Genomic DNA, 13067 nt, shown 5'->3' on the forward strand with positions numbered 1-13067 from the left:
TTTTATTGCCATGCTTTCCATGTCTACCAAAGAATGATGTTCAGTACACTTCTGAACAGGTCTGGAGATGCTGACTCAGGTGGAAATAGGCATTGTCTGGCTCTTCCCCCTTTTCTATTGTTTACATCCCTGTGAAACAAGTGTAATTACAAACCTACTATTCTAAAATCAAAGTGAAGTGAAATTATGAAAAGTTCCCCAAGTTATTTTTTGCTTTATCATAGTTTAACATATAAATATGCCATATGTATGAGGAATGATCAATAAATACGGTGACTGTTTAAATAAAAAATTTATTACAGTAAAAGATGCATTGCCATTAATCCCCCTCAGAATACTCCCCTTCACTTCGAACACACTTATCCCATTGTGTTTGCTACTTTCTGAAGCAGTTCTGGAAATCCTCTTTCATGCGTGTCTTTAGTTATACTGTTGTGGCTGCCTCGATGTCCTGAATCCAAAACTTTTACTTTTCATGGTCATTTTGACTTTGGGGAAGAGTCAGAAGTCGCTAGTGTCAGATCCGGTGAATAAGGTGGATGAGGACACACTGTAATGTTTTTATTTGACAGAAATTGCCGTACCAGGCCGGCCCGGTGGCTCAGGCAGTTAGAGCTCCATGCTCCTAACTCCGAAGGCTGCCAGTTCGATTCCCACATGGGCCAGTGGGCTCTCAACCACAAGGTTGCCGGTTCAACTCCTCGAGTCCCGCAAGGGATGGTGGGCTCTGCCCCCTGCAACTAAGATTGAACACGGCACCTTGAGCTGAGCTGCTGCTGAGCTCCCAGATGGCTCAGTTGCTTGGAGCGCATCCTCTCAACCACAAGGTTGCCAGTTTGATTCCTCGACTCCTGCAAGGGATGGTGGGCAGTGCCCCTTGCAACTAAAATTGAACATGGCACCTTGAGCTGAGCTGCCACTGAGCTCCTGGATGGCTCAGTTGGTTGGAATGCATCCTCTCAACCACAAGGTTGCCGGTTCAACTCCTGCAAGGGATGGTTGGCTGTGCCCCCTGCAACTAGAAAATGGCAACTGGACCTGGAGCTGAGTTGCACCCTCCACAACTAAGATTGAAAGGACAACAACTTGACTTGGAAAAAAGGCCTGGAAATACATACTTCCCAAATAAAGTCCTGTTCCCCTTCCCCAATAAAGTCTTTAAAAAAAAAAAAAAAATTGCCGTACCAGAAGTGATAGGTGACATGGAGCCTTTCCATTGTGATAAAAAAAAGTATGGTGAATGCTGCTGCAAAGTGCCATCCAACAGAAAGTTAGGGATCTTCAATACAGGAAGCAGCACGTCGAACCTTAGTAACAGTGTGTGACAAGTTTCAATTTGTTCAGTGCAGTCAGTCGGGTATGAGCTATGGTTGAGAGAAGGTGTGTTTTAAAGTGTGCCATAAATCATCCTACATCATGACAAGGCTCCGTGTCACACATCGCTTCTGGTATATGGCAATTTCTGTCAAATAAAAACATTACGGTGTGTCCTCATCCACCTTATTCACTGTATCTGGCACTGTGCAACTTCTGGCTCTTCCCCAAAGTCAAAATGATTCAGGACATCAAGGCAGCCATGACAGCGCAACTGAAAACACTCACAAAAGAGGACTTCCAGAACTGCTTCAGAAAGTGGTAAGAACAATAGGATAAGTATATTTGAAGCAAGAAGGAATATTTTGAGAGAGGTTAATGGTAATGTGCCTTTTATTGTAATATTTTTTTCAATTTAAACATTCATCGTATTTTTGATAACACCTCATTAAGACTTTAGTTCAATTTTATTTACATGTTGAGAATATTCTAAATTAACTTCATATCAACTTATCTGATCCCAGAGTTCAGAAGCGTACCTTCCTTCAGATGAAGGCAAGAAGAGAAAAAGGTACAGGAAAGTTGTTCTTTAGATACTGTAGTACACTAGGAAAACGGATGTGTTTTTCTTTATTAATCTGAATTTGTAAATCTGAGTATATATAGCATTAAGGTTGCAAATTTGAGTATTTGAATCAAGAAGTAAAAATTATAAATGTTTTCAAAATAACTTTGACTTAAATGCAATGATTTTAATGTGCCTTGACTTAAATGCAATAAAATCCTCAGATAGTTAAAGAGAGAGCTTGGATTTTTTTTTTTTTTTTTTAAGATTAAGTTAATGTCCCTATGAGAAGTTTAACTTTTATTATTCTCATTATTTCCAAGTTTAAATTTGTACCCTTAATTGTTGTTTTAAAGAGTAGAATTTTAACTTTCATTTTTTTTCTGGTCTTTTTTAATGGTGTTGCATTTTTTTCAATGGAAGCACTTAAATTTTATAAAATGAAATTAGGGACTGGGAACAATAACAATATGAGAGAGCATATAGAAAATTAAGAGAACTAAGTAAACTTGGTAAAATTGGGCTTTTTATTTACATGTGGTGTTTATATTTATTATTTATAAGGGTCAATACTTATTCATTTTTTTAAAGCCATTTCCACTATAAGGGCATATAATCGTGTTTCGATACAAATCAACCTACTAGCACTCAGAAACCATATTTACCACATCTCAGATAATTTAGAATGACAGAGTAGAATATAGATAGATATAGATATAAAAAATTCAGTGATTTTTTCCCCCCATTGTTGAGAGGTGAATCTGTAGCAATAGAAAAAGTATTCCTGGAAATTCAAAACCTAGAAATATATTTATGGCATGTGTAAGTGTTTCAGGGAAAGAACAAATCAAGAAGCATTGCAAGTGAGCTTATGAATGCTTAATGATTGCGGTTTAAAAATACGTAGATATGGCTTTCAAAGCCGTAGGCCCATGGTGGCAGCAGATAAATCACAGTCATTCTTTTGTCACATAGGTCATATGCTTATTGGAGAGGATTAAATCAAGCAAAATTAACTTCTACACTGTTTGGTTTTATAATATTAGAGGGATCACAGCTGACTAGTGTCCCTTTAAATCAATGTTCTTTATAGATATCTTTTTTTCAGAATGCGCTAGCCAAATGTGATGTTTCCTGTGCCTGAGAATTGGAACTCAGAAACTATTCTTTACACATTGTTAGGGTAGAAAAGGAGTTACTTGGCAGTTCTTAATACTATTTCTGATGAACAAATTTCTGAGCTCAAAAATATAACTCTAAAATCTTACCTATGACTCTTCACATTACCAATCAGAAATTTACATAGCCCATTGGTTCTCTTTTCCTTGCTAGAACATAGATAGAGGGCATGGTTTAGTTGAAGTAAGTTGTATATACATGTGGCAATCATGATGGTGCCTAATAAAGTCTATAATTCTGTCTGGTTTATTTGAAAGGCTGCTAAAATGTGAATTCGCTCATATTCCCAACCCGTTTTCACTCCATAGTACTTTAAAAAGAGGTTTTCTTCTTGTTTGGTTGTAAGGACCATACCACTCTCCAGGTGCCTCCTGTAAGGGAGATTTACTTGAAAGCCACACATGAAACTAGCAGAGATGGAAATCTCATGAGAGCACACATAACTGTCCTGACAGAGAATGGAACAGTAAGTAGTTTAGCAATTGGAAGGCTTGAGTACATCTCGAAGGACTGAGTCATCACATTGCCTTCTCAGTAACCAGAGTTAGTTAGCCCTTCTGCCAGTTAGAGTTTCTTAGTTCTCTCTGTGGCTCTTTACCTACTAGCCAACTAGCTCATCCTCTCATTTATGTCCTTATTTTTCATCCTATTTATGTCTTTTCACTGATAGCTTTTCTTATCTATAGCTCTAAGCTTTGAGCTTCTCCTTACTTACTTTCTCTTCTTCTCACCTCCCTTTACCATCACCAACTTTCTAATCTTTCTATTTCTCTCCCTTCAGATTGTGGTGGGAGAGAGAAATATTTCAGGCCAGTCACTTGCCATTTTCCCTGTTGGAGAGAGCCTTATAAGGTTCCGGCTAGCCTACAGAGTGGCTGCACTTTGGTCCAGTCTCACCCCCGTTTCCCATCCACTTTGGAACCTTCATAGTGTGGACATGGAAGAGTGGTAGTAAATAAATAGGATAGAAAGCTAGAGCAGTTCTGGAGGCCTGCCTCAATCGACTAATAAGTGAATCCAGTGCTGTCATCCAATTCTGAGAACAACGGGGTTGACTACTCTAACCAGTAGCACCGCCCTCCTACAGACTCATTCACAGGATGTTGTCCGTTGATGCTTTTATATCTGTAGGACTCTGATTCTGTGTTAAGGACTGCTTTTAGCTGCTCTGAGTCCTCCTGACTTGGTTTGTGTAAGGAAGTTCTCTCTCCTTCCCTACATAACTAGAGCAGTTCTTTTTCCTTTGATAGCTTTTTGTTTATGCCTTGTTTTCCTTCATCTTCATTAACCAATTCATTCAGAAGCAGTGAAGGGTCAGCTGAGGAGGAACACACAGAGAAGGGCTTGATTGCAGCTAAAACTAGCTGTCTAGAATAATTCTTTAAACTCAGAGGGATCTGAATATTTTCCTTCATTTGTTAGCTACCTGGAGCTTTGAAAACTGGAAAGATAGAAAAAGAAAAAAAAATAAGACGAGGCTACAAGGAACAAGAGCAGTGAACTAAGGGTGGGAGATGTTGTAGAGACAGTGATCGGTCATTACCACTTTCCACTTTCTGGCTGGGTTGAGTACGGAAGGATGTAGAGTCTGCAGTGGGAGTGAGTACATGACAGCATTTTTCCACCACTAAGTGTAACAGGTGACTGATTTGAGGAAGATACGGCGTGCACAAATGAGAGAATATATATGTTTATTATTTGATCTATATGAAGTATTTGCACCCTTTTGTTCTATCAATTCATATAATCAAGATATTCTGTATTTTTTTAATAGACTATCAAAGCTGGAACTGTTTCAGTGGAATTTCAGGCACCTCTAGTTTTAGCCTTGATCATTTTATTTTAAAATTAAACATTATATTGCCTTAATTTCATTTATTAAATTCATTTTCTTAATTTTGAATTTTATCAGCTACCAATCAGAGGACTATACAGCCACCTAGGGTAAGTTGAAATGTCTTATATGAATTGTGTCTGATGACCTGATGGTTTAGATTGAGGAATGGTAATTGAGATACTGAACCCTTTCACTGTTTAAACATCAAATTAAGAGAACACTGAAGTCATTTCATGACCTTTGCATAAACAGATCCAATTTTATTTTAAAACCTATCTTTGATCATTTACTAGCAATGGGATAGAATAAATGATTCCTTAAGATTATGCTGACTTCTGGAAAGTTTACGTGTAAGAATAATGGTCACTATCTCTGCTGAAGGAAAGCTGATTCCAATATATTGCATCACCAGTTAGATTCATTTGATGTGCATATACAAAATGATATTTCAGGCTTAAAAATGAGGGAGAGAGATTTATATTAAATTGATTTTATTAAATAATCTAAAATAAATGAAATATTGCTTAAAAAACAACTGTTCCGAATGATGATTCGTTTCCCTCCTTCCCCCATTTTATAAGCATTTTTCTCCCTCCAAACTGTACTGTAGTTTCCATTATATCTTGAATACCTTAGTAAGCTATCTGAGAAAATTCCAAGAAGAGGAGTAAATTTAGGAGATAAACTGAGGGACAAATGAGGGGGAGGTTAAAAAACAAAACAAAAAAAAAAACCTTTATAAATGGAGATTCACCATGATGACAGGCACAAGAGCTACTTTATGGAAATAAGATCTGGAAAGGACTATACTGTACTCATCTTCCTATGAAAGATTTAATGATAGCTCTGTCTGCAATGCCAAAAGTGAGACTCCTATGTGTGGCAGGAAGTGGAGATTCCATATGCTCCTAAATCTGACAAGCCTCAACAGACATGCCTGAAAGGCAAGGGGGTTTGGGGGTGCATCTACCACAGGTGTTTATTCTAAAACAATCGGTGCCATAGCTACATTGGTCACAAACACACAGCAGTTTTTAATGTGCCTCTGTTAGAGATAATCCAGCCATTAGACCCTTAAATCCTAATACATTTTCTTTCCGTTACCAAGTTCAGGTTGCATGACTTAAAATGATTCTGTTTTGCTCTCATCTGTTGTTTAACTGTATTATTTATTATGTTGCTATTTATGTTTGCACTTTAATAATTTTTTTCGAGAAGTTAGGATTCCTTGAACTGAGAGACTGGGTGGGCTGGGAAATTCTGCATAGAAAAATAATATTAAGAGAATAATACAGTTATTATTAAACTATTAGTGAGACTTGGCAAGCTTTGCTTTTTTTGCCTTATCTTTGGACTATAGGATTCATTGTTTACTATATAGTTTAAATGTTAGTGTATATACATTTTAGTAGAAAAGAACATGAAATAAATTCCATTTTTATATACATCTATTTTAAATATTTTCCAGAAAGCTGTAGAGGAACCCCTTAATGGTATGTGGTTATTACAAACTTCTTCATTTTTCTTAATTACCAGATCATAATTTGAACTGGTCCCAAAAGCACTTAGAATGTTCTGTCTGTGCCTTGGAAAGAATCTAGGTTTTTATTTTTTTTATTTTTATTTTCCCTGTCTTGACTCTTTAATTTTTATCAAGAATTAACAGTATTGCTTTTGTAATGGTCTTACCTCTGAGAAAAATGCACTGTTCTGTGTCTCCCAAGTAGCTGCTTGCACGAGCCAAGTGATACTGGGCGAGGGGACCTTTCATTGCCTTTTTATATTGGCCAAGATACCCCCAGTAGAGAAGAATTTCAATTAATTTTAATTTCTGATTTATAGATTTCAGAAAGATAGAGGCTATCACCATGGAGTGAGACCAAAACATCTCACGTTCTTTCTCCCTAAATCTAGATCTATATTCCCATCTGACTTTGTTTCCTTGTAGGGGCTGTGTGTATGATCCACAGAAAGGCATTTGGAATCAAATGCCTTAAAATTAATTTGGATTTATAGCTGGGGAAGAGTTGGCATGATATTACTGCATATTTAGAAATGATTTTTAATTGTGGAACCTTACTAACTGCTTGCTTGGTTTGTTACTAATTCTTAGCATTTAAAGAATCAAAAGGAATGATGAATGATGGTAAGTATAAAATGCACCTACAGTTATAGATTGGTTAAAGTATGGCCAGTGAAAAGAAATAAAATTGCTTCTTGAAAATGTTTTTTTTTAATAAAAGGGGACACTGTCAAATCATAAAGGTTTATATTTCTTGATTTATAAAACTTAAATCTACTCTGTTAAAATTGCAAAATTAGTAATATAAAATCTGTAGGGTGTCACTAATCAGACTCTCCAGTCATATTGCTCATAGCAAAATTAGTGCTTTTTTAAAAAACATTTTCAGATGTAGTGTCTGGTGATTATAACTTTAAAATAGTTATTGTAAGACACAGAGATAATCTGGCACAAATCTTTTATCATCTTGACAGAGTTTCTTTTGTGCTTGTGTTGCTGATTTTGTTGCATTTAACCCATGGCGACTTAATATCTCTGCTTCTCTAAGCAAGAACTTGGTTTTAACCTTTTAGGAGAGGATTTAACAAGAGAGAAAGAAAAATGTTTAATCACTCCAGCTTTCGCTTCTTTTTTGGGGACTCTGGGATAACATCTTAAAAATTTTATTAAATATTGTAAAGACGTACATTTGTTCTTAAAGATAAATAGGCCGGAGATATTGAGTTCATTTTGATTTCATCTTAACATGCTATGATCCTTCAGTTCTGTTTATATTTTAATGTGTTTGTATCTTATCAAGAATTTCTTCATACCTTTGGTATTTGCAATCATGCCTTGGTCATATAAATAGTTCACTTTCCATTCTACTGTTTTAAAGTCTGTGACCTACCTGCTCACCTCTATAGCAAAGTACAGCATTTAATTCAAGAGGCTGTATCCCTGGGTACAATTAATCTTTGCATAAGATTAAAAACACACCTATTGTGTGTTGGTAGATTAAGTTTAAAACAATGCTTAGGCTGTGTTCAACAAGGAGTCACAGAATGATCCCACTTTGTAGGTTCTGTCACAGCCTTTGTTACAGAAATGCATGTTTTGTTACACTAATCATGGCCCTCCTTAAAAAAAAAAATCGTAATTAATGGCAATACATTAAATGGCATTAAAAAAAGAACATACTGGGAATTGTGGCATGGTTTGTCCATGTTTTCATTCTGGTGTTGTTTTTTTAATTTCTTTGTTCTTTCCTTTTCCTACTGCCGTGTCATTTTTCTGTAGTTGTATGAAGAAACTAAATTCCTTTTCTCCACTGTCAGAAAACCAGTATAAGAACCTTGAGTACCTCTTCTTTGTTAACTTCTCTGAAGATGTGACTTTTTTCAACCACTGTATCAGGAGATACAGCAGTTTTTGTTTGTTCATAGACATAAAATCTACAATGACCTTTGAAATTCCCTTAATTTCACTAATATTTAACTGTTCAGAATTTGTTAATTACTTTTAAATGTCTGGTGGGCTTTTCCAACTGACAACTACACGATGCTTATAGTGTGACTTGTTGGTGAGTGAGGTTCAAAGTACCCTCCTAGGGACCATAGTACCATTTCCTCTTTTATTTATACCTAATCACCTGTTTATTTCACTTACATTAAATGAATGATATAGATCTAAAGTAAATGTGATAGAATATCATTCTATGATCAGTATCTTTTGCTTTGAAAAATCAGCATGTGTTGGCTTCTCCTCAGCTAATCCAGCAAATGGAAATGATCAGACTTTGTTGATCTTTATTTTCATTGGACACTGACCCTTTACTTACTACAACTGAAAAGGCTATTTGCCGGGTTTATGTCTGTGACCTTTACAAATACTTTTTCTTTATTTTTAGATTTACATCTCTGAAACAATTCTAAATTTTTAAAATGCATCAACTTGTTAATGCACAGAAAATAGACATGAATAGTAATTATATGTTCATTTTTCAATTTTCCAGAATAAATGAAGTGATGGACTCTGATTTGGAGAATAGTAAGATGTGAAATGAATATACTTCTGTTTAAGCACCATGGCCTTGATTCACTGTTCAAGAGAAGAAAACAAGAAAAGTAACTGGGGTTTTCACTTATGAAAGTAAATCATTGACCTTTAAATGGTTGTTAAAGTTGAGTTTTTATTCAAAGCATTTTTAATTTGGTTAATAAAAGAATTATGATCTGTGTTTTGTGCCCAATTGAGATCCAGTTTTTTTGTTGTGATTTTTATTCAGTTAGGGGCAAATTAGAGTTGGCAACTTCCAAGAATGATGCCTTTCAGGTCCTACGACCTCTTGACGCTAGGTCACCAGAAGAGAATTGGTTCAAGAAGAGAATTACCTGGCACTAATCTGATGGTTACCCAGAGATATCTTTGAAAAATAGTGGCTTCCATGGAACCTTAGCAAACTCAGGTTCACAGCCACTTTGGCAGTTACGGTGTTAGCTGAATAATGTGTCTGCCAATTCTGGGTCAAGGGAATCGCAAATTAAGTGCAGATAGGAATTTGGGAACATTTTGTATGCTGCCTACATGTGATGTAATGCTAATGGAGATTGTGGTCTTCATTCTTGGGGTTGCCATTCACACATTCTTCCTTCAACATACAGTGTAACAGATCCTTTCCAGATTAAGGGTAATTTTATTGATGTATGTGTTTTTCTTTTATTCACACAACCCTTTAAATCCTGTCTTGTCCTCCTGTTATTTGCTTCTGCTGTACAAGATACAGCACCTTTTCTCCTCTTTGAACGTGGTCCAGTGATACAGTAGCATCATTGCAGAAAGGAGCCAGACTTGTTCTCAGAGAACTGTGTTCACACTTTTCAACAAAAATAGCGATGGTTGTAACATATGCATTCCCTTCCTTGGATTTGAAGGCACAATTACAGTGTTTCTTCACTTCTTTTCTGATCTGGGGCATGAAAAACCAAGATTGAGATTTGAACTATGAGTCTCCTGCATGGCAACATAATGTGTGTCACCGTCAGGCCATAGACCAGCCCTCGAAAGGGTGGTTTTATTACTGTTGTATCTATGTTGCATGATAAACATTCATCATCTTCCTCCTGTAGTCCTGCCTCGTACTCCCCTGACTCTAAGATTGAAAAGGAAAACAAAACCCCCACATTTCCTACCCCCATTAGAAGAAAACTAACATTCTGACAGTTGTGATCGCCTGGAGTACTTTTAGATTATTAGCACTCGTTTTCCTCCTTTGTGGGTATGTGTTTGTATGTGCACATGTATCAGATAGGCACATGCATCTTCTGTATGGACGACAGTGGGTACCTACAGGAGAGCAAATGCTATTCATGCTTTTAGCAAAAACATTTAAAAACAAAGATCTTTATTGGGTGGGATTATAGTTGATGCAAATATTTGATCACGTAAAACTTTTAAAACTTCTAGGTAATTTGCCAAGTTTTTTGACTGCTCACCAATACCCTCTAAAAATACTAGAGATTCTTCCTCTTTGTGTAATGATAAGACATTCACATTTGTAGTTGTATTACTAATAGTTATTTCTTAGTCCACTGAATGTTCCCATGTGCCTCTTTTATGCCAAATTAATTGTCATATTTCATGTTGGGACCAAGTGGTTTGCCCATGGCAAACCTAACTTATTTATGACCTGCTGATGCCTCTCAGAAAACTGAACACACTATGAAAACAGCTCTTCTTGAAAAAATAAAATAAAAATAATTTTTTCCTAATTGTGTTGCTGTCCAAAATATTATCATATGTAGAGGGAGCTGTATCCCTTTATACAAATCTCATGGCTCCTGCTGCTCTTTTTTCTTCTGAAAATATTTATATTTTAGTAATATCATTTGTTACTTTAGAAATGAATTTTGTTGGAAGAAGAAAAAAAGTGGATGGACTTGACAAAGATCCAAATTCCTATTCTGTATTAAGAAAAAGTCAGGTGTGAAAATCTTTATAGTAAACTTTTTTATAAACTAACATTGTACCTTTTAATATGTGGTAAATTCTCCTTTATTTGGGGTTCAATCTGGGGACTCATCCATCCTTTATGTTCTCCATAATGCTGCCTATTTTATGAGGCATTCATTGCCCTAGACAACGCATAGAGGTAGCAGGAGAAATGCCAGAGGAAATCAACTCTTGCTCTTACTAGATGTCAGCTTGTCTGCAAAAGGGACCACGGCAGCAGGAGCCCTCTTGCTTGGGCATCATTGGGCCAGTTCATTCTTTTTCAGTCAGATTTGTAATGGCTCTAAATTTTCTGTCACAATTAATTAAAATGGCTAACAATATTTTGGACATCGTATATCTGCTTCCCCCACCACCACCACCATAATCTGCTTTGTACTCACCCAGTTTTTGCCATTGACTCTTTGTTCAGTTTTATTTATTCTGTGTCTTTAGAGTGGCGCCATTTGTCAGTTTTGCAACAACCTTTTCAACCTTGTTGGCCAAATCAAATTTTTCCTTTCCTTCAAAACAGTACCCTCCAGCCAGCACTTCCTCCTCCACTGGCTCCCTTTTGCAGTTTATCCCCGTCTGTCTAGCTGCCCCTTTCATCTTTACGTACCTTTCCTAGTACTTCATTTGTCTCTGCTTAGCTCTATTGGTTTATTTGTGTTGCTTCTTTCATTTGATTTTAAAATTTCTCCATAGCAAGAGCTATTTTTTTTATTCTTCCTGCAGTGTTTTACATGCATTAGATACTCAATATATGTTTGATGATTGAGAGTTGGCTGTATGTAGATATCCCTCTTTTTAATAGGGTAAGCTAGAGAGTTTTGTTTCTTGACAAATTTCACGTGCTCTGAAAATCTTAAAAGGTGATGATTTGTCACCTGGAAACTCCAGGTCCATTCTGTTTAAATTTCTGAGAATGTCAGATTTAAAATAATGAGGCTATCCCATAATTGGGAGTGTTGCTCTTTTCAGGATGCTGTAGTCAATTTAGTAAATGACCAAGTAAATTGTGGTTTGAGTTAATAGAGCTCAAAAAGTGATAAGTTTGCTCCTCCATTTCATTAATAAGAATTAAGCTCTATATCACCTTCTAGATTTCTCTTGTACTAAAATTGATATTAAAAAATGGACATCTGTGGTGTATGTATAGAAATACATATCCCTTTATTTACCTGTCCTTGGAAACTACAGAAATGATTGCTGGGAAACCCTTTATCTTTTTATTGTATTTGATGGAGAGTACGTTTAGAAAGAGTTTTACATGTGTCATATTTTCAAAACCACTAAATGACATCATCCACTGGGGACCTTTGTTAAGTCATTTTCCATGGCTAATAGGGATAATCCAGGTAACTTTTAAGAGATGAGCAGTGAACAATAAGTTTTCCTGCCTTTGGTTTTTGACAGCTCTACCTTATCATTTAAGACCAGCTTTCCCATAAATTTAGCCTTTTAGGGGGAAATAAAAAAGCGTTTGTAATCAGCTTCTCTGTAAGGCAACCGCAGTGGAATCTTAGAAGTGTTGTTATCAGAGTTGGTGAGAGAGGGAAACGTTTTTGTTTTTATTAAATGGAGCATTATTTACGAAAAGCCATTGTTGAGAATTAGATCCCACACCAGATGAATATCCATTAACCATTCTAAGTAAAGAAAAGTCCAGTGTCGCTATGTGCAAGATCCTCTCTTAGGGGCTTCTTTCCGTAGCAATTAAAGGTGTGCTATTTGTCAGTAGCCATTTTTTGCAGTGATTTAAAGACCAAAGTTGTTTTACAGCTGTTACTGTTAAAGGTTTTTGTTTTGTTTTTAATATGTATTAAATCAATTTATCACTGTTGAAGCTTTGAATATCTGCAATCTTTGCCAAGGTACTTTTTTATTTAAAAAACATAACTTTGTAAATATTGCCCTGTAATATTCTATATACTTAATAAAACATTTTAAGCTATTTTGTTGGGCTATTTCTATTGCTACAGCAGACCACAGCACATTCCTGAGAAATTTCATTTATCAATGTGTTTTCAAGTCCGTATCCTAGGTAACAATGCAAAGGATGACTTAAAATATTAATTTATAAATTCTTTTTAAAGTATAATGCCCAATAAGGAAACTTTTAATTGGAACAAAGTTTTAATTAAAAGTTTAAACAAGTCCAATGTGTTCATTTTTCC

The 13067-nt window shown here is 35.9% G+C and overlaps 1 protein-coding gene across 7 annotated transcripts in view; it reads left to right on the top strand.

The window, feature by feature from the left end:
- The window catches only part of CD47 (CD47 molecule), a 56417-nt gene extending 43573 nt beyond the window's left edge, over positions 1 to 12844 (top strand). The window contains exons 8-11 of one of the 7 annotated variants that reach the window (XM_019742932.3): positions 4971 to 5002; positions 6364 to 6388; positions 7009 to 7041; positions 8912 to 12844. In XM_019742932.3, coding sequence (XP_019598491.1) covers positions 4971 to 5002; positions 6364 to 6388; positions 7009 to 7041; positions 8912 to 8916 — 95 coding nt within the window. In that variant the 3' untranslated portion in view covers positions 8917 to 12844. Of the gene's footprint in view, positions 1 to 1838; positions 1886 to 4970; positions 5012 to 6363; positions 6389 to 7008; positions 7042 to 8911 lie in introns of those variants that run through there. The other 6 variants (XM_019742930.3, XM_019742929.3, XM_019742931.3 and 3 more) reach the window with 6 other exon arrangements.
- The last annotated feature ends 223 nt before the right edge of the window (positions 12845 to 13067 follow it).

The sequence above is a fragment of the Rhinolophus sinicus genome, chromosome 17 (assembly GCF_057876585.1).
Source record: "Rhinolophus sinicus isolate RSI-liver-muscle chromosome 17, RSI-T2T, whole genome shotgun sequence".
NCBI classification, from domain to species: Eukaryota; Metazoa; Chordata; class Mammalia; order Chiroptera; family Rhinolophidae; genus Rhinolophus; species Rhinolophus sinicus.